At 51.2% G+C, this 25321-nt stretch overlaps 1 protein-coding gene and 1 long non-coding RNA gene across 2 annotated transcripts in view; one reads left to right on the top strand and one right to left on the bottom strand.

Moving 5' to 3' along the window:
* The window catches only part of GRK5 (G protein-coupled receptor kinase 5), a 214751-nt gene that overhangs the window by 87961 nt on the left and 101469 nt on the right, over positions 1-25321 (top strand). Inside the window, exon 2 of the mRNA XM_060641356.3 lies at positions 9159-9254. Within this exon, the coding sequence (XP_060497339.1) occupies positions 9159-9254 (96 nt within the window). The remainder of the gene's footprint in view (positions 1-9158; positions 9255-25321) is intronic.
* Positions 14468-23444, bottom strand: LOC132684837 (uncharacterized). Its single transcript, XR_013550584.2, has 3 exons — positions 23075-23444; positions 22615-22715; positions 14468-14818 (listed from the first exon to the last, which is right to left on the bottom strand). It is a non-coding gene; the product is annotated as an uncharacterized LOC132684837 (long non-coding RNA).

Below are 25321 nucleotides of genomic sequence, written 5' to 3'. Positions count from 1 at the left end.
CTGGTATGGTCTGCAGAGGGGCAGCTGGTGGAGTGAGGGGCAGACACCCCAGCCCCAGCTTCTCCATGTCTCCATGGCCTTCTTATTCCCAAAACCCAGCTGCTCTTGGCTGCCTTTCCTTGGATTCTTAGAGGCCCCCATGATCCTGGTAACAATCCCCTTTGCAGGTCAACTCAAATGAGTCTCTCTTCCTGCTAACCTTGGCTGGAACTGTATTCACCAATACTGTTTTTCGATTTGAGTTGACAAGTCTTTCCTAGAGGAACATACTCTGTGGGAAAATATTCTCCCTCCTCAGAGCCCTCGAAACACGTCAGGTCCTCTGTGGACCCCGGCAAGCCCGTCTCCAGAGGTGGTTCACTCCTCTCTGGGATCTGTAGAACAATCAAGGTCCAGAGGCTGTCAGAATGTAGAGGCACGTGGTAGGGGAAGTGTGTACTTACTGTTGGTACAGGAGGGGTTTGTGGGGGGTCCTGTCCAGCTTGTTAGGAGCCAGGCCAGAGCCTGGGGGCATGGAATAGGGTTCCCTGAGACTGGCTCCCCCACCTGGACCCTTATGGGCCAGCACCGAGCATGTTGGAAACAGGAGGGCCCTTGTACAGTTTGCCTCTCGCCCTGGCTGGTGGCCTGGTAAGTGGCTTAAGCTGATTCAAGTCAGGCAGGTTGCAGGGACCTCGGTGCTTGTCAGGCAGATCCCAGGATCACTGAATATGGGGGCTGGGAGGAACACTTTTGGTGGTTTGTCCCAACTTTGCTGTGTCTCTTCAAATCCTTTTTTAGAGAGAGAAATTCCCAGAGAGAGTGGTTCCATCTCCCATTTCCCATGTGATGTTCAGGGACTTTCTCTGAATTTAGGGCAGTGATTCTCAAGCTTGACTGAGCATCAGAATCACCTGGAGGGCTCATTAACACCCAGGCTGCTGGGTGCACTCCCAGAGTTTCTGAGTCAATAGGTCTAGGGTGGGGCCCGAGAATCTGCATTTCTAACAAATTCTCCAGTGATGCTGATGCTGCCAGTCCAAGAGCCACACTCAACCTCAGATTCAAGGGCATGAAGGAAGGTTTTTCCACCAAATGCATGGAAGCTTCCCCTGATGAACTGCTCGTTGGTCAGCAGGGAAGAAAGAACTTTAGACTGAGAGTCCGGCACCTGGCTCCTGGCTCAGGTTGTGACACGGCCGCTTGAGTGATTTAAGGCAAGGTTTTTGCCTCTCTGAGACTATTTTCTCACCTGCAAAAGGGGTTCCGTAGCAGGACCTGCCTCATGGACTTGATGTGAGAATTAAGTGTGATGATGTCATAGCTGATTGTCCCCTGACCCCAAGAGCACAGGAAGTGTCACGTTGCTTCACTTTCCGGATCAAATATATCATACCATAAGGTTAATGAGAATTCCAGGGCCAGTTGTTTTGCAGAGGTCTGTCCCACTTCCTTCCAAGGATGGGAAGAGATGCTCCAGGGCCCGAAGGAGTCCAGCCAACGAGATCACAGACCATCGGGGTCACTGCCGCCGCTGGTTTTGTCAGTGTCCTTCGGAGGAGGAGCCTCTGCTGGCAGTTCCACTCGGCTGTGCCTGTCTGGCCACAGGCCTGGAGGCTGCTCATTGCTCAGAAGCTGTCATCGCTGGGATCCAGCTGCCACAGAGCCAGAGCCCTCCCCCGTACCCTCCCCCCCACCCCCACCCCCCCCCCGGAGTAGTCATGGGTCCACCTTGCTCTGCCCCCTCTCGTTCTCAGTGCTGTCTTCTCTCAGTCCTCTCCTCTGCACAAATAAATACCTCCCTCTGGCACAGTACAAGCAACAAGAATAACAGTAAGCCAGTTTCTTCCCCCATAGTGACAGCTCTCTTGTGGCAGTTTATTTGGGGTGATCCTTTTATTGTTCCCTGGGGGTATCCATGGGAGCACAAGAAATGAGTGCGTGGCCCATGCTTAAGACATGGGAGCCACTATTACTTTGCCTTTTGTCCCCAAGTCCCACACTCCACTCCCTGCTAAGACTTGCCCTCCTGCCAGAGGAGCCCCCCAGCCCTCTCTGTTGGCTGCCTCTCTCCTGCCCTGCCACCCCCTTATCACACTTCCCTTAGCCGTGCCCCCCCCCCCCCCCCCCCCCGGTACACCTGTGTGAGGCCATTGCTGGCAATAGAGGGGGACGCTAGGGACTAGAGAAAGCAGCAATGCTTTGCTAAGCAATTTCCTTCCTGCAAGCTGCCCCCTCCCTCCTATGGGGACAGTTGGGGGTGAGGTCCAGAGTCAGAGAAGACTCCCACCTTCCCATTGCCCACCTTTCTCCAGGCTTTGCCTTGAGAAAAGGCAAAACTCTTTCCCGTTCCAGGATCAAGACCTGCCATCCTGATTCTTTGGTGCTTTTCCTCAGAACCGTGGGCTGGCAGACTTCAGCCCGTTTCCCCCAGCATCTTGGCCTCTTCCCCCTTCCTGTCTGGCCCCCTGGTCCCTGTTGCTGCCATCCCCTTCCCGGCTGGAGCTGCTCCCCCCCCCCGCCCCGCCTGCCAGGCCACCCCTATGGTCTCTGCTCTTTGAAGCCTGGAATGAACTGGATGTCCCTGAGGGCAGGGACTGTGTCCAGTTCACTGATTGTTTCCGGCACACAAAAGATAAACTATGAGCAGCAGTGGGTCAGATGGTAAAGCAAATAAAACCCAAAGCTGCTCAAGACAGGAAATGGCTGGGAGTTCATTCACTGATCCCATTAATTCCTCTCCCTGAGCCTCTCTGGCTTCTCATCTGTGAAATGGGGCTAATGCCACCTTAATGAACACCAAACATACAGAACCCAGTTCAGTGCTAACCTCAGACTGCTGGGGGTAGGGTGGGGTGGACATTGTCATTTATTCCGGCAAACATTCATTTACCCAGTCAGTCGTCCTAACTTAATGAAAGCTTGTGATTAACCAGGCATTGTGTTAGGTGCCCCACCCCCCGGAGGGACACTGAATAGGTCTAGGCCGAACCGGCAGTAGGCTGTAGGCCTGGCAAGTTGGGGGGCGGGGAGTCTTCCTCTCAAGGGCAGCCCTGGAAGGGACAGCTGGCTGGGGCTTGAAGAAAGAGCAGGCTTCAGCAGGTGGAGGGGTCAGGAACTTCTCCTGTGGGGTCATGGGGGAGAGGATGATGCATGCAGAGATCACAGGGACAACACTTGCATCTGGTTGGCAAATACTGTTTGCACATCCACAGTGGGCCAAGGAGAGAGCAACGGAGAGCAGAGAAACCAAGGTCTCTGCCACCATGGTCTTCCTTCAAACAGGGAGACTAAGGATTGGCAAGTAAATCACTAAATAGGAAGATGTCAGGTACTGGTAAGAGCGGGGGCTGGTCCTGGAAATCTGGTAGTAACTTCACACATACAGGTTGGACCCGTCAGTGAAAATGTGCTTAATGTGTTGGGAGAACAAGTGAATCTGTTGGGACAGATAAGTGAAATCTGTCAGCTGATGAGTGTGTGCAAGAGAGACAGGCTGCCCAACTGACCAGGGCTTCCCAAACACTGTTTAATGGCAGTGGTGAAGGCAGAGAACGGGCCCCACTTCAGCTACTGAGGTCAGAGAAGGCCCTCCTGGATGGCCATACGGTGCACAGGAAGCCTTGAAGCCGAATGCCTGCGTTAAGACTTGAAGCATGTCGGGGCGCCTGGGTGGCGCAGTCGGTTAAGCGTCCGACTTCAGCCAGGTCACGATCTCGCGGTCCGTGAGTTCGAGCCCCGCGTCGGGCTCTGGGCTGATGGCTCGGAGCCTGGAGCCTGTTTCCGATTCTGTGTCTCCCTCTCTCTCTCTGCCCCTCCCCCGTTCATGCTCTGTCTCTCTCTGTCCCAAAAATAAATAAAAAACGTTGAAAAAAAAAAAAATTTAAAAAAAAAAAGACTTGAAGCATGGATGAAAGTCATTTACACAGTAGATAGGCAGGAGATGTTACTGCCAGAAGGAACAGTGAGTGCAAAGGTCCTGAGAGCAATGGCAGGGAAAGAAATAAAGCTTGGAAAGACTGTGACCACATGGTGAAGGGCTTTGAAACTGGTCAAGGAAAACGGATGAGCAATGGTTGATGGGCAGGCCTGGGAACTGGCCATCCCAGCTGCTGGGGCCTGGCTGGGCCCTGAGTAGTGGAGACATGGTGGCCTTAGCTCCCTGTAGGCCTGACATCCTCCCAAGCAGGGAGGTGGGCCTGGGGCAGCTGGGGTCACAGGGCCAGGACACGCAAGGAACTTCTGCAGCAGGGTGTTGGGCCTCACCACCTCAGGGTCCTGAGAGACAGTCAGGTCTGACTGAAATAATAGAGTGTTGACACTTCAGTCATCAAATATGTCATCTAATAACCCAACAGCACACGTAAGAGCTAACTATTTGTCTGGAAGTGGCGACCTCTTTGAGTTATGGAGGGGCAGGGTTTGTGTCCAAGGAACTGGAGGCCAGGTGAGTTCAGGATCCCAGTGGCCATTTAGGGGGACACCCCGTGGACAGCATCCCTGGATTAGTTTCCTTTCGCCGCTGTAACAAATACCACAAACCCAATGGATTAAAACAACACAAATTAATGAGTTACATTTCAGGAGGTCAGAAGTCTGACATGGGTCTTACTGGGTTAAAACTAGGGTGTGGGCAGGGCTCCGTTCTTTCTGGAGGCTCCCAGGGAGAATCTGTTTTCTTGCCTTTTGTGGTTTCTAGAGGCCACCCGCCTTCTCGTGGCCCCTTCTGTCTTCAAAGCCGGCAGTGGCTTTTCTGGTCTTCCTCACACAGCATGGCTCTAAACTGACTCTTCTTCCCGCTCTTCCACATGTAAGGACTCTAACCATTACACTGGGTCCACCGAGACCACCTGAGATAATGTTCCCGCTGTTATCCTTAATTCCATCTGTAATATTCGTTCCCCTTTGTGATATAGGCTAACGTGTTCAGGTGACACTTTGGGGAGCATTATTCTGCCTACCACAGTCCCTGCCCTGTTCTGGGGGCTCCTACTCCTTAGGAGGAAAGGAGCCCCACATGGGCCGGAAAGTCTGCCCCCTTGGCCCGGGACAGCTCCCTGGGTGGTACCCCCTCCCTTCCTAACTCCAGCTTCAGCGACATGTTGCCCCGTTACTAATGTCTCCCCCAAACCCTGCCCTTCTGAGTGCTGGTCCAAATGCTTGTTAAATAAAGCAATGTGTCTCCACCTCAGCACTGTCGACATTTTGGGGCAGATTGCTCCGTTGTGGGGGGCTGCCTCACGCATTGTACAGTGCTCAACCGCGTTCTTGGCCTCTGCCTACCTGATGCCAGTAGCACCCCCGCCCCGGCTGTGACGACCAAAAATATCTCTAGACATTGACGGTTGTCCCCCAGAGGACAAAGTTGTCCCCCTGCGTCGAGCCACTGAAATAAAGCCTTTGATGTCTGTCTTCCTTGCTAGGTTGGAAGCCCCAAGATGGTGACACCCTGTGTCTCTTGCCCCAGCTCCTTCTAGTAGATGCTCAACATATATTGGCTGAGTGAATGAATGAGTGTGGGTTAATGTTCCTAATGGTTCAATTAATCTGTAAGAACTATGTACACACACACACACACACACACACACACACACACACACACGTATATGCATGCAAAATAGGCTCCTGGTTTCCATACACTGGCCACCTGAGAATCACCTGGTGGGGGGTAGGGGGATGGGCCTTTCCAGAAGTCACATCCCTGGGTTCTGATCACAGAGAGTTGGGAGACAGCCTGATGCAGTAGAGCCTGGTGATCTGTACTGTCCAGAAGACTTCATCAGTTCTGCAGAAAAGTGGAACTACAATATGACCCAGTGATTCCACTCCTGGACATATACCCAAAAGAGTTAAAAGCAGGGACTCAGATATCCATAGCAGCACCGATCACAAAAGCCAAGTGGTGGGAACAACCCAAGTGTCCATCAGTAGATGAATGGATGGTGGCGCCTGGGTGGCTCAGTCGGTTAAGCGTCTGACTTCAGCTCAGGTTGTGATCTCACAGTTCGTGGGTTTGAGCCCCATGTCAGGCTCTGTGCTGACAGCTCGGAGCCTGGAGTGTGCTTCGGATTCCGTGTCTCCTCTGTCTGCTCCTCCCCCACTCACGCTCTGTCTCTCTCTGTCTCTCAAAAATGTATGAATGTTAAAAAAATTTTAAAAAAAATGGATGGAATGGATAAACCAAATGTGGTACCTACACACAATGGAATGTTATTTGGTCTTAAAAACTGAATGAAATCTGACACACACCGCAACATGAACGAACCTCGTGTACGTTACACTAAGTGCAATGAGCCAGTCACAAGTGGACATACTGTGTGATTTCACTGGAGGAGTGAAATTCACAGAGACAGAAAGTAGAATGGTGTCTGCCAGGGGCTGGGGGGAGGAGGGAGCTAGTGTTTAATAGGTCCCGAGTTCCAGTCTGGGGTGATGAAAGAGTTCTGGAGGTGGATGGTGGTGATGGCTGCATAACAATGTGAATGTACCCGTGTCATTGGACCATATAACTAATCATGGGTAAGATGGCACATTTCATGTTGTGTATATTTTATCGTACACACACAAATGTGCTTTCTTCCAGCCAGATCTGGGAGCGAATAGTGCAGGAATAGGAAAGGACAAGGACTTAGTTCTTGTTCTAATGGCCCCTTTTGACCTCCCAGCCTGGTGGGGGCTGAGACGGGAGCGTCTGACTTTGCTGATGTCTCCAGAGGGCGGCCCTTTTCTAGGGGATGCACATTTTAATCCCTACAGAGGCCAAGCAGGCCACACGGCCTGTCCACGGGAGCAGCTGTTCCCTAGCTCTAACCCATTCTTGCCATGTGGGATGCTTCGTTATGGAGAGAAATCTGAAATCTGGATTTGCATGTGAAGTCTCCTCGTGGTTTGAAATCTTGACAACTGGTTCAGTGAACAGCAAACAAACAAGCCACGTGTGGGTCAAGCAGAACAAGTCTGCAGGTGTCTGGGGTGACGTCTTTTCTCAGAGCTTGCAAGCTTGGGCCCCAGCTAGAGAGATCCCCTTTCCTGCTCCTCTTACTCGATGATGCATCACTTCTGTGGTCTGACCCCAGCAGGTTTTTTTTTTTTATCCCTGAGAATTTCCCTGGCTTTCAATGTACCCCAAAGGGAGGTTTACAGACAGAAGGGTGAGGGTGAGTGCCTGGGGTCCAGGGTCTACTCAAGTTGGGGCCTTGGCTCTGCTATTAATAAGCCAGTAAAGAAAGCCACTTGCTTCTTTCTTCCCCATGCCTCAGTTTCCTTATTTGTCAGGGGGGAACAGTAATAGTCCTGCCTTGTAGATTTAGAGTAAGGACTGCAGAGAGTCCAGGGAAGGGCCCCGGGGAAGGACTCTGCAGTGTGTGCACATGTGTGTTGACCCCGGTTAGAGGAAAGAGCAAGTGTGGAGTCAGATGGGTCATCAGCCGGCGAGTTGCTCAACCTTGGATATTTGTTTCTTCATCTGTGACGTGGCTCACAGTGATCTCTTCCTCCACAAGACATTCTGAGGATTACACAAGATAATGTTCAAATGGTGCCTGGCCACAGCATATGCCCAATGCACACTCGTTCTGTCCTGTAGAGTCTGAGGCCTTTGCCCTCTGCAGAGGCTTGAGAGGAAAAGAAGACAGGACAAGCAGAGAGCAGAGAAAGGACAGCTCCACCATCAGCTCCCTCTCCTATTTCCCAGCCCCCAGGGTGGCGGTCCTGGTCCCAGCCTCAGAAGCCAACCCACTTGCTAATGGGGAACCCGGCCTTAGCTTTCCAGGGCAGTAGGGTTGACAGTTGGGGATCCCCACTCCTTGAGACCAGCTCCCTGCCAGCCCTGGGGCACACACTGGGCCTGGGTGGGCACAAGCTAAGCCCTCCTGTATCCCTTGGTTTGCTGGTTGGAGAGGGGGGCCCAGGCATGCTCTGGAAGGGTTAAAGGCTGGAGGTGCTGCACACCCAACCCAGAGCAAGGAGCAGGCCCAGGGTGCCGAGGCCCTACCCCAGATCCTGTGTCTCTAACTGGGCTCTAAAGTCCACAGGTGTTGGGGTGTTGACTACATGGAGGAGGGTGAGAGGCCCTCAATATCCTAAAATACTGAGGGACCTAAAGAGCTATACGATCTTTAGTGATGTGGTATCTAAGGCCACTCTGGAGGTGGATGGTGGGTAATGGCATCTCAGTCCCTGGAAGGTCCTGGCCACTAGACACAGAGGGGCCTCCAGGTCTGGGGCTCAAATGCCGGTGGGCTCAGGAACACAGGCCAGGGTTGGTGCCTCCCCTTGCTGTTTGTACACCTGAGCGTTCGGACATCTGTCCACTGTCCCTTGGATAAGACTAGTGTGGTTGGCGGGAATGCCCTGAGTGTGTACCTTACTCAGCTCCACGTGTTTATTGCATGTTCATTACGTGTGCATGTTCATTGTGTGTGCAGATTCATTGCACGTGTGCTCATCATGCGTGCACATCCATCACACGTGCGTATCCCTAGCATGTGCGTGTTCATCGCACATGCACGCAGAGGAGGATGCAAGGCAGGATGGGGCCCTTCAGGAGTCCTTCCAGCCTTGAGTATACATCCTCTGAGACCCTGGGGTTTGTGGGGGAGGGAGAAGAAGGGGGTACACAAGACAAGTGGAAATTGAAGTCCTTGTTCCCAACATCTGGCCTCCAGTTGGGGAACGGGACTCTCCACAGGAAACAAGAGGACAAAAGGAGGCAGTGAGGCGGCTGCAGTCCACTCACTTGTGGATCCATTCCGCAAGGACTTCCCAAGCCCGAAGGCAATATTAAGTCCAGCCGGCCTGGCCCCTGCTGTGGGAAGGTTGGGGTCTAGTCTGACGCCAGAGACTGGGCACCCAGGGGGCCTGAAGAGCAGGGGGAGATGTGGAGAAAGAACAGGGCAACTGGTGTGGGTTCAGGCACGGATGACCGGAGGGGCTCGTCTGCTCCTGCTGCTTGAGGAGCCCGGCCCAACTGTGTGGGGAGAACACACAGGCTTGATGCTGGCCAGGAGGGAGTGTGTGTGCCTGGGGGGTTTGGGGTGTGCCACTGATTTGATGTTGAGCCCCCTGGCTGTCTCCCAGCCCCTGGAGCTGGTGGACAGGCTCGCCGGGATGGGAAACAGGCTCTGGAGCCTTCCACAAGACCAACATGAGCCCGACATCTTTTCCCCCCATTTCTGCAGGGGGTGGAGGAAAGCGCAAGGGGAAAAGCAAGAAGTGGAAGGAAATCCTGAAGTTTCCTCACATCAGCCAGTGTGAAGACCTCCGAAGGACCATAGGTAAGCTGCCCTGCCTGGAGGGGGCATGGGAAGGGGCTGGGAGGGGAGCAAGGAGCCCACTTACAACCAAACTATTTGGACAGTGAGTCAAATACGAACCGATTAGTGCAGCAAAGTGATTCCAGATAGGAGCTCCAGGCTGACATCCTTGCTAATTGACGTAAAGATGGAACTAACGCTCATTGACTCTTTGGTGAGTGCTGGGCAGGATTATCTCCCAATTACCCTTGGAGGCAAGTACTGTTTTGTTTTGTTTTTTAAGTTTATGTATTTATTTTGAGAGGGGGGATAGTGGGGAGAGAGAGAGAGAGAAAGGGAGAGAGAATTCCAAGCAGGCTCCGTGCTGTCAGCTTGGAGCCCAACGCTGGGCTCAATCCCATGAACCGTGAGATCGTGACCTGAGCAAAATCAAGAGTCGGACACCCAACCAACTAAGGTACCCAGGCGCCCTGCAAGTACTGTTTTTTTTTTTTTAACTCCATCTCTTGGGTGGGAAAACTGAGGTTCTGCAACCAGCCCAAAGTTGCACAGCTTGTAGGAGGGTGGTGGAGGTAGGCCAGGCCTGGCACTGAGCGCCCACATATAGCTTTCCACCCTTCTTTCCTGGAGACTGTGGGCTCTGCCCTCAGCAAGCAAAGCTTTGGGAATTGAGGGTGAGGTGAATGTCTAGGCTCCCTGTCCTCTTGCTGAGGATGTTGATGTGCTCACTGAGGGGCCACCCTGTTCAGTGGTAACAGCCCAGAACTCTTTATCCGGCACCCACACAGCAAAGCACCTCGAACAGCAGAGGGACCTTGTTTCTTAAGGGGCTGGCACAGCCAAACTCACCAAATGAGGACACAGGGCTCCCACGGAGGGGGTGGGCATGGTGGGGCTCCTCCTTACTGGTGGGGGCCCTGGCCCTTCTCCCCTGTGTGCCCCATGTACACCAGCCCCTACTGCGTGAAGGCTTCTTATCTGCTCCTGTCTGTCGGAGCGCTTGTGGACGTGCTAACCACTGTTTATTAGACTGAGATCCATTGAATGCTGGATAGAGGATGGCCCTGTCACCCAGAACTCTGTGGGCCTTGCTGCTCTTGGGACTTCTGTCCAGGGCTGTGGGTGAACTTCCCAGTGCCTGCTATGAAATGTGAAGCCACTCAAAACCACTTAGCTTTTCCGAATGGCTTTTCCATGTGGCCTGGTCTCCACCAGTTCCCCAGGCTAGGCGGGACTTACATGGCCCTCCCAGGGCTGCTCAGTCCTGGCCGCTTAGCCCACCCTCCAGATTCTTCTGCCTTGCTGTCACAGCAGATGACAACTGCTTGTTCTGTGTGCCCTGCATGCCCACCATGGAGGGAGGAGCTCGCTTAATTAGTGTTTATGAAATGAAAGGAAGCCACCTGTACCCGATGAAGACAGATGTGAGCAGGTGAAGAAGATGGGGTGCTAATGCATGGGAAGTGTCCTCAAGATCTACCTCAGATCAGACCCCCACAGTGTTCTTAGGGTGAGTGGAGCTGGCCTAAGGGATCAGGGTCTCTGGGTCCAGACAGACTTGGGTTCAAATCTCACCCTCTCTACTGGCCCCCTGACGAGTCACTTAATCTTACTGAGCCTCTGTTTCCTCGGGTGAAAGAAATGATCATGAACCCAGTCAAGTGAGACCATGTGTAAAGGGCTTCACTGGAGCCCAGGACACCTCCCTTAGCACTTCAGCTTTCTTTCTGGGAGGCCCAGCAGTCATCACTCTGCTAGGTCCTTCCTGTGCTGGGGGTGCCACATTCACCCTTGATGTTCACCCTTTGGGGCACATGGGGCAGGGTGGGAGAGAAGATGGGCACATCTCCTGGGGCTGGGAGAGTTTTGCCAGTTAAACTCCAAGTGGCTTTCAGAGAGAAGACAGGAAGAGCTTATCTGGAGTTGGCCCATTATTTCCTGGGGCCATTTTGTTCTTCACTGCTAATTTATGCTTGGAGAGAATAGGGCTAGGGGTGGAGACCTCAGTTGCCATGGTTGTCATACCCCCTTGGGGAGACAAGCCCTCTCCTGTCCAGGGTGAGCAAGTTCACCGGAGACCAGAATGTCTTTCCTGGGTGCTGAGCCCAGTTTTCCTCGGTGGGCCCAAGGAGGGGCTCCCACTCATGCTTACAGCCAAAGGACTGATGCAAGAGACCTTTCTGGGGTGTTGATTTAGAGGAGAGAGCTTGAATAGGAGGTAAGAACCCCTGCCCTCAAAGTGGAGAGCTGTGCAGAGAGGCGGGGTCATTGTGTGAGAGCCAGGCTTATTTGGGAGGGGCCTTACCTGCAAAGCTTGTTCTTGGGAAGCCATTTGCTTCTCTGCTTTTGGGAGGACTGCCCACAGGTGGTGGTACCAGGAATGCCCTGTGGGGCACAGTCAGGCCCCAAGACCATGTCCTCAGAGAATTTATTTATTTATTTATTTATTTATTTATTTATTTATTTATTAAAAAATAATTTATTGTCAAGTTAGCTAACATACAGTGTATACAGGGTAGTCTTGGCTTCAGGAGTAGATTCCCGTGATTCATCACTTACATACACCACCCAGGGCTCATCCTAACAAGTGCCCTCCTCAATGCCCATCTCCCATTTTCCCCGCGCCCCCAACCCCCTGCCCCCATCAACCCTCAGTTTGTTCTCTGTATTTAAGAGTCTCTCATGGTTTGCCTCCCTCTCTGTTTGCCATTTATTTTTCCTTCCCTTCCCCTGTGGTCTTCTGTTAAGTTTCTCAAATTCCACCTATGAGTGAAAACATATGATATCTGTCTTTTTCTGACTTATTTCACTCAGCATAATACCCTCCAGTTCCATCTATGTTGTTGCAAATGGCAAGAGTTCATTCTTTTTCATCACTGAGTAGTATTCCATTGTATATATATATACCATATCTTCTTTATCCATTCATCAGCTGATGGACATTTGGGCTCTTTCCATACTTTGGCTATCGTTGAAAGTGCTGGTATAAACACTTGGAAGCATGGGCCCCTTCGAATCAGCACTCCTGTATCCCTTGGATAAATTCCTAGTAGTGCTATTGCTGGGTCATATGGTAGTTTTATTTTTAATTTTTTGAGGACCCTCCACACTGTTTTCCAGAGCGGCTGCACCAGTTTGCATTCCCACCAACAGTACAAGAGGGTTCCCGTTTCTCCACATCCTCGCCGATATCTGTTGTTTCCTGAGTTGTTCATTTTAGCCACTCTAAAGTGTGAGGTGGTATCTCATTGTGGTTTTGATTTGTATTTCCCTGATGAGGAGTGATGTTGAACGTCTTTTGTTCAACATTTCCCTGATGAGGAGTGATGTTGAACGTGTCGGTTGGCCATCTGGATGTCTTCTTCGGAAAAGCGTCTGTTCATGTCTTCCTCAGAGAATTTAAATTACCCCACTGGCCAGGGTCTTTCAGAGCGCACTGTTCTCTTCTGTGGGGGTACCCTGCCTCAGCTTGCTGTCTGCTCACCCCAAGTGGGAAAGTCTCTTTGGGAAGGATCTTTTAAATTCTCTACTGTGTACCTGGTGCCTGGAGGCTCACAGCAGACAGCTGGGTGGCTGAATGAGCAAAGGAAAGGATGAAGGGGCATAACAATCAACTTATACAGTGTTTCCAATAAATGAAAGAGCATTGGAAGCCGTGTAAAGGGCATTCCTGCCATGCAGGTTAAAGAAACCTGAGTATTCTCTATATTTGAGTCATGTGTTGCTTAAAAATATAAAACATATAAGTATGAAATACAGGACTTCTGGTTCCAGACACGATAGAAGAGATGTATTGTCCCTGGCCCTCCCACCAAGGACAGGCCAAAGCTCTGGACATTACGTGCGAAACAAATATAGGAAAATTCTGAAAAGTGGAGACAAGAAGGCAGACTGGCTGGGGGCCCGGGAATGTGAAGAATGACCTGACAATGAGCTCCTGGGTTCTCTTTTCTGCCTTCCTTATTCCCAGGCACCGGGTACGGGAGACACTCACAGCCCAGAAATGCCAATGGGTGTAGACAAAAAAAAATCAACCCCCTCCCCCTCCAAAGAAACCCCAGCGTGTTCTTTTCTAGTCAGAGGCCTGGGAAAGGGGCTCTGAGCTGAACGGGCAGCGGTTGGTTTAGCTGGCTGCTAGAGCTGTCTCTCTTCTGCTGGTCCTCATCAGCAACGTGGGTGCCTCAGTTTCCTTTTCCGCTCACTAAATCTGGTTCCAAAGACCCGGTGCACGCCTCCTCTCCACTCCTCTCGGATGCTGTTCTGATCCTTCGAGGTGAGCCAGTCCTGCCCTTCCCAGCCCCCTCCCCCATACCCCACACTGCATCCCTGCCCCCCATGAGCTTCCTAGCACCACCCCAGAAACACCACAAATGTCCCTCACCTTCCAGTTGGCCAGACCTCAGTCTCACCTCTGGTCTGGGGGATCTGGGAGCATGGGATTCAGCTCTCAGATTTTCTGAGGACCCCACCCGCGGGCCCCCTCCCCATCTGTCCCTGTATGTCCATAAACAGGCCTCCTGGCAGGGTCCGCCCCCTGGGGAGGGTGAGAGAAACGTGCGTGCTGGCGTGTGCAAATGGATTCTTCTGTTCTCCTGGAGGGCATTGAAAAGACTCAGTGTGTGAGAGAGCAGTGTGAAGAGAGGCCCGGGGAAAACAGGAAGGCCGCCATAAAGCTGCCGCTCGGGGCAGCGGGTCCCTGTGCTCGGGCCTTCCCGAGCGTTCACCGTCCATCAGCCTGGTGTTCGCCCAGCCTCTGCTGGGGTCCTGCTGGAAGGCTTTCTAAAGTACAGATCTCGTTTCTGTTCTGGACCAATATTCAAACCAAACAGTGGCAAAGGCCGCATTTATTTTTCTTGTGGATACGCGTGCTCACTTTCTGAAGCTCTTTGGGAGGATGCCCTGGGGTGGGCTTTGGGCCAAGTGACAGGGCTCCTCTGGGTCAAGAGGGCAGCATGAGGTGGTGTGGTGGGTGGGTGGGAGAGGCTTGGGAAGAGCCCCCGAGGCCCCAGGGGCGCTGCCCCCTCCAGATTGCCCAGGACAGAGGTCGGAGTAGGCCATGCCCTCCCTTGTCCTTGGCACCACCCTGTACGGGCACAGTCTTCTCCCACAGCCAGGGTGACTTTGCAACCCGGAGGCTGCAGCCCATGAAACCTGTGGAAAGCACGTCAGCAGTTCTCCGTCCCTCCTGGAGTAGAAATCGAACTCCTTGTGAGCACTTTAGCCGTCGGGTGAAGCCTAGGGACCCCTTCTCAGAATAATGCTTTTCCTTATATAAAACAAAATACGTAGGGTTACAAAGGAAACCGGTTCTTTTCAGATTCAGTTATGAGATACTTTAAAAATTGATGATGTTGAAATATGTGTGCTCCTTTGTTAACACTTTAGATAGTAGTGTCCAACTGGCTGGTCTAACAGCTGTAACTCTGGGTTTGTGATGAGCGGAAGTGATGTTTCCAGATGCCTGCCACAGTGGTGTTATGAATGCATCTGCAGTATCTTGTTGATGAATGCTTGGCACCACTAACGTCACTGTCGGTTGTTGTTGGCATTCGTGACTGAAGGAAGTGCTCATTTTCACGTAAATGCTGGTGAAAAGAGAGATGACATTTTTCTCCCTCCAAGTCCACGAACCCTCTCAATCTTACCCACGGACCTCTTGGCAATGCCCTTCCCAGCCTGCCCTGCATGGGCAGACCCTCACCCTCGTCTCGGGTCACCCCCTCCTGCCCCATTCACGAGCCGCACGGGTTACCTTTCTGTTCTCCAATTACGCCAGGTATGTTTCCAGCCTGGAGCCTTTGCACCTGCCGTTCCCTCCACCTGGAATGTTCTTCCTACGTTTTGCCAGGTAGTTGTTAGGTCTCAGCTCAGATAGAAGCCTTCCCAACCAGCTTCTCCCTCTACTTGCTGCCTCTCACATGGTGCAAAAAAATTTTTTATGTTTACGTTTGTTTGTTTGTTTGTTTATTGAGAGAGAGAGAGAGAGTAGGGGAGGGCCAGAGAGAGTGAGGACAAAGAATCCAAAGTGGGCTCTGTGCTGACAGCAGACAGCCCAATGAGGGGCTAGAACTCACAAACCATGAGATCATGACCTGAGCCAAAGTCGGATGCCTAACCCACTGAGCCACCCAGGCACCCCTCACAATTTCTTAATGTTCTTTGCCCATAACTGTATCTGAAATCATCTTTTGTTCAGTTGTTGATTTGTGTATTCTCTGTCTCCCCAACTGGACTGGATGTTCCACAACAGTAGTGACTGTGTCTTGTCTGGTTCACCACTAGAACAGTGCCTGGCACATAGTAGGGCCTCACCAAATATTGGGTGAATCAAGGAGTGAGTGAGGTGTGCAGTGTTGGAAGTTGGGGCTCTTTTAAAAATCATGTGACCTGTGCTTGCTGTACCCAAATTTCATCTTAGCCAGTGTCCTCCACTTAAAGTACCAGAAGCTTGGACTTGGGAAGCATCTAGTCTATGGCACCCTTTCCCCAACCCTTGCTGTGTGCATGAAGAAGCTTCATACACTTACAAGAAGGCGCCATGGTCTCACATCTGCTAGATGGGGGAGTCCAGCCAGGCCCCTATTCCTTGAGGCTGCAGTTTGACCAATTCTCCCAGGGATGTGAGGTTTTCATAGAGTGCCTGACTCAAGGAACTGAAAGTATCTTCTCCACCACACATTTCGGACCTAAGTATACAGGCTCCAAGAGTAGAAGTGACCTGCCCAGGAGGGTCCGGGCCCCAGGCCCTGAGCTACAGCTTTCTACTCCCCAACATCAGATTGACTCATAAACATCTTGGGCATCAGGCCACAGCCAGTATTCAAAGCAGAGTTGGTCTTTTTCTGTCTTTATTTTATTTCATAAGAATGGATTGTGTGTTCATTTGCTTATTTAAAAAGTACTTATTGAGCAACTTATTATTTTTTAAGTGTTTGTTTATTTTGAGAGGGGGGAGGGGCAGACAGAGAGGGAGAGAGGGAGAATCCCAAGCAGACTCCATGCTGTCTGCATGGAGCCAGATGCGGGGCTTGATCCCACAAACCATGAGATCATGACTTGAGCTGAAAATCAAGAGGCGGGTGCTTACCCCACTGAGGCACCCAGGCACCCTGTTGAGCACTTATTATGCACCACCCACTGGGGAGGTAGACCTGGTTCTTGCCATCTTGGAACTCATTCACAGCTTTGCCCAGGAGACTGGGAAATAAGGAGGTGATAACAAATCAAGAGAGTTGCATGATGGAGATACCGGCTGCTGAGCTAGAGAACAATACTGAGGTCTCCACCCATGAGGAACATTCCTGGAGGACGTGGCCTCACTCTGAGCCTCCCAGGGCATCTCTTTGCGTGAGATCTCTGAAGGTATGGACCATGTCATTTCTATCATGGAGGTCTCCATGGCTGGCACAGTGAATGGATGGATGGGTGGGTGGGCGGATGGATAAAGTGGCTGAATGGACATTGCCTCCCTACCCAGCCTGAAACCAGACCTGTGATTGTCAGCAATGAGTATTAAGACAGAGATTCCTTGCCACACGTATCTGTTTCCAGTGTGAGCCCAGACGTGAGTAACTGATTTCAGACAGCCCTGGTGGAGGGTGGGCAGACCACAAGGGAGGGAAGCGGTTCTCTAATGTCTGTTCAAAGCACCGTCCAATAATGACATTATTAGTTAATAAACTAATTGTTCCCATAAGACAATTAGAGAACCCAAATCAAAGACGTTCTCAGAATGCCCAAAACTGAGAAGGTTGGACGTCATCATGAAGATAAAAGATTGTTGAGGTCTGTAAATATTCCTCAGTGACGCAGAAAGTTCTGTTGGGCAAAAGTGTGGCATTTTTATTTATTTAGTTCAGGCTCATTGCGTACTTTATTCTTTCATTAAAAAAAAAAAAGTATGAGGGGCTTGAGTGAAAGAGTTGATTATTCCTCTGTTTGGCAGTATTTCTGGAGGAACTGTCCAAAAGCCATATAATAAATCAAGTCCCCCTCCCCACCCCCTGGCGGGACTGACGTTCACGAGGAGGCCATTCACAGAAAGTAACTGCCGTGATGCCCTGTGCACTCACAGATGGATGGGGGACATTTCGTTTGCCTTGTGGGAGAGCTTCTTGCCAAAGCCTTAACTCTCCAGGAGCAGAAGCTCTAGATTATTGGGGATGCCTAGAAGAAAATATAGATTCTTAACTTAAAAAACAAAACAAAACAACCCCAAACACTGTAATAGCGTGAAAATTGCCTTGGACTGCTCGTTTATTCACCCAACAATGCTCATGCTCTTTACACAAGAAGTCAGCCTACAACTATTTGTGGAGCCCCTGATGTGTGCCAGGCATTGTTGAGGCCCAAGAGCTGTAGCACTGGCTACAGAAGCTGTGCAGTCCTGTGGAGGGACCTCCAGCATTGGCACTATGGTCAATGGTGCCCCCAGCCATGTGACATTAAGCAACTTGCTTAATTTCTCTGGGCTGCAGTTTCACTGCCTGTAAAATAGAAACACTGATGCCACAGCAGGAGAACTGTTATTAGGGCCAGCAGAGTGCCCGGCACATGCCTTCATTGTCATTGTCCTTGTCATCCTCATCCTCATCATCATGGTGCTAGTGGTGGGAGGGCAAAGGCGGGGACCCTTTGGGAGGGCTTTAGAGAGGCTGAATTGGCTACAAGTGACGAATGGGGCTCTTTTTGTGCTGACATCACATGGGTCCAGTCCCCAGGGACACCTGCCTTGGGGTCATCGGTGAATCCTACCTTTCCTTGAGCCCCCACCTCCAGACCCCTTCTCCTGGAGGTTCACCCTGATTCCTGCAGTCCTCAGCCTTCTTTCCTTCCCTTTGCCCCACCGCACACCTTGGGAAGCCCATAGTGTCACACACTCTGCCCTGACCCCTAGCCTGGTAGATCTCTTTGAAAGGACGTGTGGATGTTCTGAAAGGTGGCACCCCATAGTCCTAACAGTGGTTGCCCCAGGGGAGGCATGGAAGTCAGAGGGGACATCAGCTTTATCTATAAGGTGACTTTTTTAAAAAAGGAGAATGCATTGGCACGTTATTTGGGTACTTAAAAGTTGAATGAGGGGCTCCTGGGTGGCTCAGTCGGTTAAGCATCCAATTCTTGATTGCGGCTCAAGTCATGATCTCATGGTTTGTGGGATCGAGCCCCGCATTGGACTCTGCGCTGACAGTGCAGAGCCTGCTTGGGATTCTCTCTCTCCCTCTCTTTCTGCCCCTCTCCCGCTCATGCTCTCTCTCTCTTTCTCTGTCTCAAAAAACAAACAACCAAAGTTGAGTGAGTAAAGACTGAATCCCCCACCTGATTCCACGGCAGGGCAGAATCTTCTTTCCTTGTTGACTTTGTGTCCCCTAATGAGTCTGTGGGCTCCGAGAGGATGGTCAGAGCCTCATCCCCTTTGATCTGCAGGACCGTGGCTGAGGGGCGCCTGCTCCATTCTGCTTGGATGCTGGCAGGCAGGAACCATCCTGTAGCCTTCAGCAGGTGGGGTTGTAGGACCTCTGTCTGGTGAGGGAAGCCCAGGCCCCCATCAGCCCAGTCTGACCCTGGACACTATCCCTAGAGACTGGGCTGCTCAGCTCTGCTTTCTGACCAGCAGTGGCCCCTTAATCCAGCTCCCGGTGGTCTGCCCGCACACTGTTCGTGCGCACTGAGTGTTCTCCTTCTTCCTCTTCCTGTGTGGAATGGGACGCCTTGGGTCCTCCCCCAGGGATGCAACAGGGACTGGTCTTACTGCAAACAGCCTCCCCTTCTGTGCACCCTTCCTCAGGGGCCATTGGCTCCCCCTCCCCGCCCCAGCATCCCGAGGCACACTTAAGGGTCTGGAAAGGAATCTGGGCTCCTGGGACAGGTCCCACCCCACCTGAGGGCCTGCGTGACCCAGTCCCCGTCCGTCCTCCTGGCACGTGAGCTCTTGATTTCATCGTCAGGGAGACCAAGTTTTTCTGCGGACGTCATTCCCGTCCTTGGGGCGATAAGGGCGCGTCACGTCTGTCATTCTGTCACTTACCATGCTCTGATAAGGCACAGCATCTGCTCGTCCTTGGAGGGCAAGATAAATTTAGATGTGGTGGATTTAGAACATCAGGTGACCTGTTTGCAGCTGTAGCTCTCAGGAGGGACAGGGTAGCCTGGCTTATCTGCTCGGTTTTCCGGGTATTAGCCTCACCTCTCCATCAAGACCAACAGCCTCTTGAAGGCAAAGGGGTTGGGTTCCCGGTGTCCAGAGCAGGCTTGGGTGCATGTGAGATGCTCAGTGATCCTAGTTGGTGGGTTTCGAGTTTGGAGGTTCTTAGAATAGGGTATTGACCAAGATTTTACAGATGATCTGGAATTGTTTTCAAAGGCTCCTCTGCAGGGAGGGGGTATGGTCCAGAGCAGGCTTCTAACTGATCAGGGTTTCTTTTTACCTTTTATGTTTGTACCTCTTTGTAAGATTTTATTCCCAAGGTTAAAACCATGTTTAAAACCCACTGCTGTAGGCCAGGTCTCCCATTTTCCATGTAGATAAACCGAGTCCCAGGGAAAGAAGTGACTTGCCATGTTCTCCCCGTGACTTAACTCCATGGTAGGCTTTCCTTTGCTGTCTTGGTTTACTTTCACTGCCTTAACAAAGCGTCACAGACTGGGTGGCTTAAACAACAGATTTACTGTCTCACAGTTCTGGAGGCTGGAAGTTTGGGATCAAGCCTTTCCTCTAGCTTCTGGTGGTTCCTGGCAATCTTTGGCTTTGCTCTGTTTGTAGAAGCATCACTTTGATCTCTGCCTTCACCCTCACCTGTCCTTTTCTGTATGCGTGTTTGTGTGTTCACGTTTCCCCTTTTTATAAGGACTCTGGTCATACTGGATTAGGGTCTACCCTAATGATCTCATTTTAACTCTATTACCTCTGTAAAGACCCTATTTCCAAATAAGGTCATATTCTGGAGTACTAGAAGTTAAGACTCTAATCTGTCTTTTCTAGGGTATTCTAATACCCACATTCTTACCTGGTCTTTGGAAGTCAAGTTCAAGGGGCCAGAGGCTCCCAGTTCCCAGCAGGTCTGAGCATAGACCCCCCCACTCCCTGCTGACCCTGGCTCAGGGTTAACTCTGGCAGGCCCAGGCTGACTGCTTCCCCACAGGCCACAGGACCATCTAGAGAGGATTAACAGTTTTCTGAACCATGCTGCACGCTACGTTTTTATTCCGTCTTTATCATTGTTGTCTTTGTTCAAGTCATTGTAATTGGTAAATTACTTTGCTTAAACACATACAGAAAATTGTAAGGAAAGGTCACCCATAACTTTAGCACTCAGCTAGTCGTAGTCAACACTTTTCATGTAATTCCTTCTAGCATTTTCCCCCATGCACATACTTACCTTTTCTTTCTTACTTTTTTCTTAATATAATTTCAAAAATATTTCTCATGTCATGAACATTCTCCATACATGTGATTTATGTTTTTCCATTTGATGCGTATTTATTGAGTGTCAGGCACTGGGGATACATCAGTGAAGAAAACACAGAAATTTCTATTCTCATGCGCTGCCCTTCTCCAGGGGAGTGGGCATACAAATGGCAATGGGGAACTGGCCTAATGCCTTCTACCTAGCATTGGTCCAGGTCTGCAGTCTATCCTTACCTGTGGCTTATTTATTTTTTGTGGGCGTATTCTTCCTTTAAACTATCTTGAAAATAAGCCCTTGCCCATAAGTATAGCATAAACTTGATTTTTGAAGGCTTCATATTGATTATACATACACACACACATATATATATATATATGTGTGCATGTATACACACACACACACACAGACACACACACACACACACACAGTGAGAACTATTTGTTTTTCTTTTCCAGTGGTTTTTACCATTACAGTTAGTATTCAGATTAACACCTTTGTACCTCATTGTGGCATTTTGATCTCTGGCTCAGAGGCCAGAAAGCCCATACTGTCTTTTTGAAGGCCAGACACATTAGCTAAACTCAAGCAGTGAGTGTAGTGGCCTCTCCACCTCCTTTGCTTCCTCTGGAATGTTCCATTTCCAGCCTGTGCTTGCATCTGCAGACGCCATTAACCTGAACCGTGTCTCTCTGACAGACAAAGCAAACCAGGTTTGGTGAGCGCCCGGGGCCCTGCTTGCCAGCCCCAAGTCACGGCAGTCGCAGGCATGAGAAGGGCTTTTCTGTCTGTTTTAAGGCTCGTCGCCGAAAGTGGGAAAAACAAGCTAGTTTATGCGGCAACAGGGACCTCAACCCAGCACAAGGGGCCAGCTGACCCGCAGCAGCCTGAGCATGACAGCGTTCTGCCCCATAAAGAGACACTAGGACAACACTTTTAATGGTCTCTGCCCAGACTCTATTTACGAATTTATTTCCCGGGCTCCGTCTGCTCAGCAGCCCCTTGGCAACATCTCTCACGGCATCTGCCTCAACGCATTAAACACCCCTTGTTCCGAGTACCTCGGAGCTAGCACCCAAGAGAGTGAGAAGAAAAAATGTGGGTGGAAGGAGATTTGGGGCCAATATAAACGTTTAAATGAAAAAAAGAATCACCAAAGAACAACAACAAAAAGTTTATCCCCTAAAGAGCGCCTGTGGGCACGGGTTCCTGTTGACTCCTAGCTGTGGCCCTTCGCAGCCAGTGTCAGAAAGGAAAATGCAAACTCAAGAAACATTCTGAGTGCTGGTGTTTGTTTTTTTCTGTTTCATGGTTGTGCTGTCCTTGTATCATCTTTAAAAATTATTTTTAGAATTATCTTTTAGTTCATTGTCTCTTTACAAAAATAAAATCCATCCGTTGATGACATTTCCAAAATATAATCTAAAGAGAGGAAAATTTAAATGGCCAGTGAGATACCCAACTACGACCATTTTGGTCTGTGGCCCCGTCATAGTTCTGCTTATGGCAAGAGAATTGTATCCTCTGTCATTTGTTTCCCTGCCCAGAAATCAGATATTGTTTTATTTTGTTTATTTTATTTTATTTTATTTTATTTTATTTTATTTTATTTTATTTTATTTTATTTTTTAAATGTTCATTTTTGAGAGAGAGAAAGAGAGCACAAGTGGGGCAGAGCAGAGAGAGAGAGGACAGAGGATCTGAAGCAGGCTCCGTGCTGACAGCGGTAAGCCCGATGTGGGGCTTGAACTCATGAACTGCAAGGTCATGACCTGCACCAAAGTCAGATGCTCAACCAACTGAGCCACCCAGGTGTCCCCAGATATCGTTTTAAATGGAAACATATGGCTGTAGAGTCCCTGCTAAACTGGGAGCGAGAAGACTGAGACTCTCATGCCTCCCCCTTGATTCCAGGGCCTTGGGAAAGTCCCTTAACCTTGATTTGCTCATCTTTGAAATGGGGACCCAGCAGTCCTTACCTTAGTGGATGATCAGGTGGCCACAGGAGTTCCTGGTAGGAAACGCTTTGTAAAGTGCTCGGCAGTTTGTTGCTGGCTGTTTTCAGTGTGGTCGTGTGATCCTTGGGTAGGACAAGCGGCTGACATAACTTTCCTGTAGCCCTGATGAACTGCGTGCAACCCTTTCTTCTAAAGCTGCCTCTGTGTTTGATCTTGGTGCAAATCACCACCCTAATCCATGCTGCCCAGAGACCCGGGGGCCTCCCTCTCCCTCTGCCCTGCCTACCTTCCCCTGCCCAGCACACGTGGCCAATCCAAGTCCGGGCCCCTCTGCATCCCAGTATCTCTGGAGTCAGGCCTCTCTCCCCTAACCCTAACCCTAACCCTAACCCTAACCCCCACTGTTTCCCTCACCCTGGCCACCTCCCTCTCCTGCCTCAACTCCTTTGTCTCCCCCTACCCTGACTCCATCCAGGCTTACCTGTGTCCAGCCACGCTCCACACAGCAGCCAGGAAGCTCTTTCTAAAATGTCCATCTCATCATGCCAGCACCTGCTACGATAGGCCGAGGGTCTTAGCAGAGCTGACCAGGCCCTGCCTCACCTGTCCTCGCTTACCACTCCGGCTCCTCACCCCCCACCCTGCCCCCGACTCAGCCGCTCCTTCACGTTTCCTCTCTTCTCCATGCCTTCGCCAGACACACTTCCCTAATTCTGCCTGGGAATCGACTCGACCCTGGGCCTCTCTACCTTGCAGGTCACTTCCCCCTGGGAGCCTTCACTGGTGACCCTACCAGGCCTGGGTTTTGTCCTTCTCCTTGCCACGGTCTGATGACTGACCTCCGTCCTCCACTTGACCACAGGGCTCCGTGAGGGTGGAGCCTGGATCTGCCTGGTGCTGTTTCCCAGCCCTCAACACAGGTGTTTCCTCTTCACCAGGCTCTTTTGGAATCTTGATTTTCTTTCTTTCTTGTGTTATTTTTTAAAAAATGTTTATGTACTTTTGAGAGAGACAGAGCATGAGTGGGGGCGGGGGGGGGGGGGCACAGAGAGAGAGGGAGGCACAGAATCCGAAGCAGGGTCCAGGCTCTGAGCGGTCAGCACAGAGCCCCACATGGGACCCGAACTCATGAGCCGTGTGATCACTACCTGAGTCAAAGTCGGATGCTCAACTGACTGAGCCACCCAGGCGCCCTTTGATTTTCTTTTCCCGCTCAGATATTTTTGTTCTCCCCTGGGGATGGAAAACAAAAAAATCTTAGTCTTCCCAAATCCTGGAATGATTGCTGATGGGTCTTTTTTTTCCTCTCTGAGTCCTTTTAAAAGACCCTGCTTTTCTCTCCCCTTCTGGGCCCCGGCTGGCCTGAGAGGGGAGGCATAGGAGAGTTGAGAGAGGGGTGCATGCTTCCAGCTGTCATGCTGGCCCCTTCTGGCTGTCAGAGCCTGATTGGCCAGGCAGAGGTGGACACAAAGATGGATGCTGCTCCGGGACTTTGGCTGAGCCCAGCTTGGAGCAGAGCAGAGCACAGAGAATGGCTTTGCCCAGAGACTCAACATCAGGCTTCGGTGTCGGCCTGGGAGCGCCCAGCCGCTGTTGGCACCGGGCTTATGTCTCAGGGACGAAGCTCCTGAAGGGCTAACCCAGCTCGGTCAAGTCTGGGGGGAGACAACAGTGAGGGGGACGAGCTCTGGTGTCAGAGGGACCTGGGTTTGGCGAGGCTCGATTCTTCACTGACTGTGACTTTGGACAAGTGATTTGCCTTCTCTAATCCTCAGTCTCCCTACCTGCAAAATGGGAATAGGAGGGTCGCAAGGAGCAAATGAAGAAACGCACCGGGAGGGCTCTGCAGAGGGTCTGGCACGCGTCAGGCACGCAGACACCGAAGCTGCCCTGTCACTGCTCTCCACTGCCATCATGTCGGCAATAGTCCTGCTCTGTTCGAAGCTTTGTTTCCTGGTTCCCCTGTGGGTGGTGGTTGCCAGGTCCTGCTGGGCTTAAGTTTATCTGTTCATTCATTCGTTCATTCATTCTGTTATGCCCTTGCTCTGTGCCAGGGATCTGGGGAGCTGCCAGGTGGTGGAGAGCTGCTTTCGGGAGTGGCTCCTGGCATCACGGGCTGGGCCACCTTTATTGCCTTTATGTAACCTGAATATCACCGCTTTCCCCTTAGCCTACTTCCATCCCTCAAAGCTCTGTTTACTAACTCTCTGCAGACCTTAGAGGTTCAGGATGGTACCCCGCCCCCTGAACAAAGGCCACCTGACCCATCCCTCCACATCCGGGCAGGAGGGGCCTCAATCAACTCAGACACATGGGGTGATAGCCAGTTCCAGCCATGAACCCCTGTTCAGCTTTTACTGTGGGCAGGGCCCTGCCGAGGGTCCCGAGAGGGGAGGTGAGGAGGTGTCCTTAGTTGGGAAGACAGGGCAGAAAGCACACACGTGATGCTGGTTAACAGCCGTGTGAAAGTGGGCAGCTGTCAGATGTTCGTCTTCAGTACCAAGTGCATGGAGGTGGGCTGGGACGGGAAACAGACATCTCTGCGGGATGGGAAGGTGGTAGAAAAGGAAGACTTTTGGAGTCAGCAGGCGCAGCATCGTACAGCCGGCAAGCATTTCCCTTCCTAGGCACTTACTGCGGCCAAGAATTGGGCTATTTGCTTTACAGGCACACACTCATTGAATCGTTATGAAACCCCATGGGCCAGGCGCCATTTCCCCCACCCTCT

Source organism: Panthera onca, chromosome D2, assembly GCF_046562875.1.
Source record: "Panthera onca isolate mPanOnc1 chromosome D2, mPanOnc1 haplotype 2, whole genome shotgun sequence".
Lineage (NCBI taxonomy): Eukaryota > Metazoa > Chordata > Mammalia > Carnivora > Felidae > Panthera > Panthera onca.
This window is presented reverse-complemented; position numbering and strand designations above follow the sequence as displayed.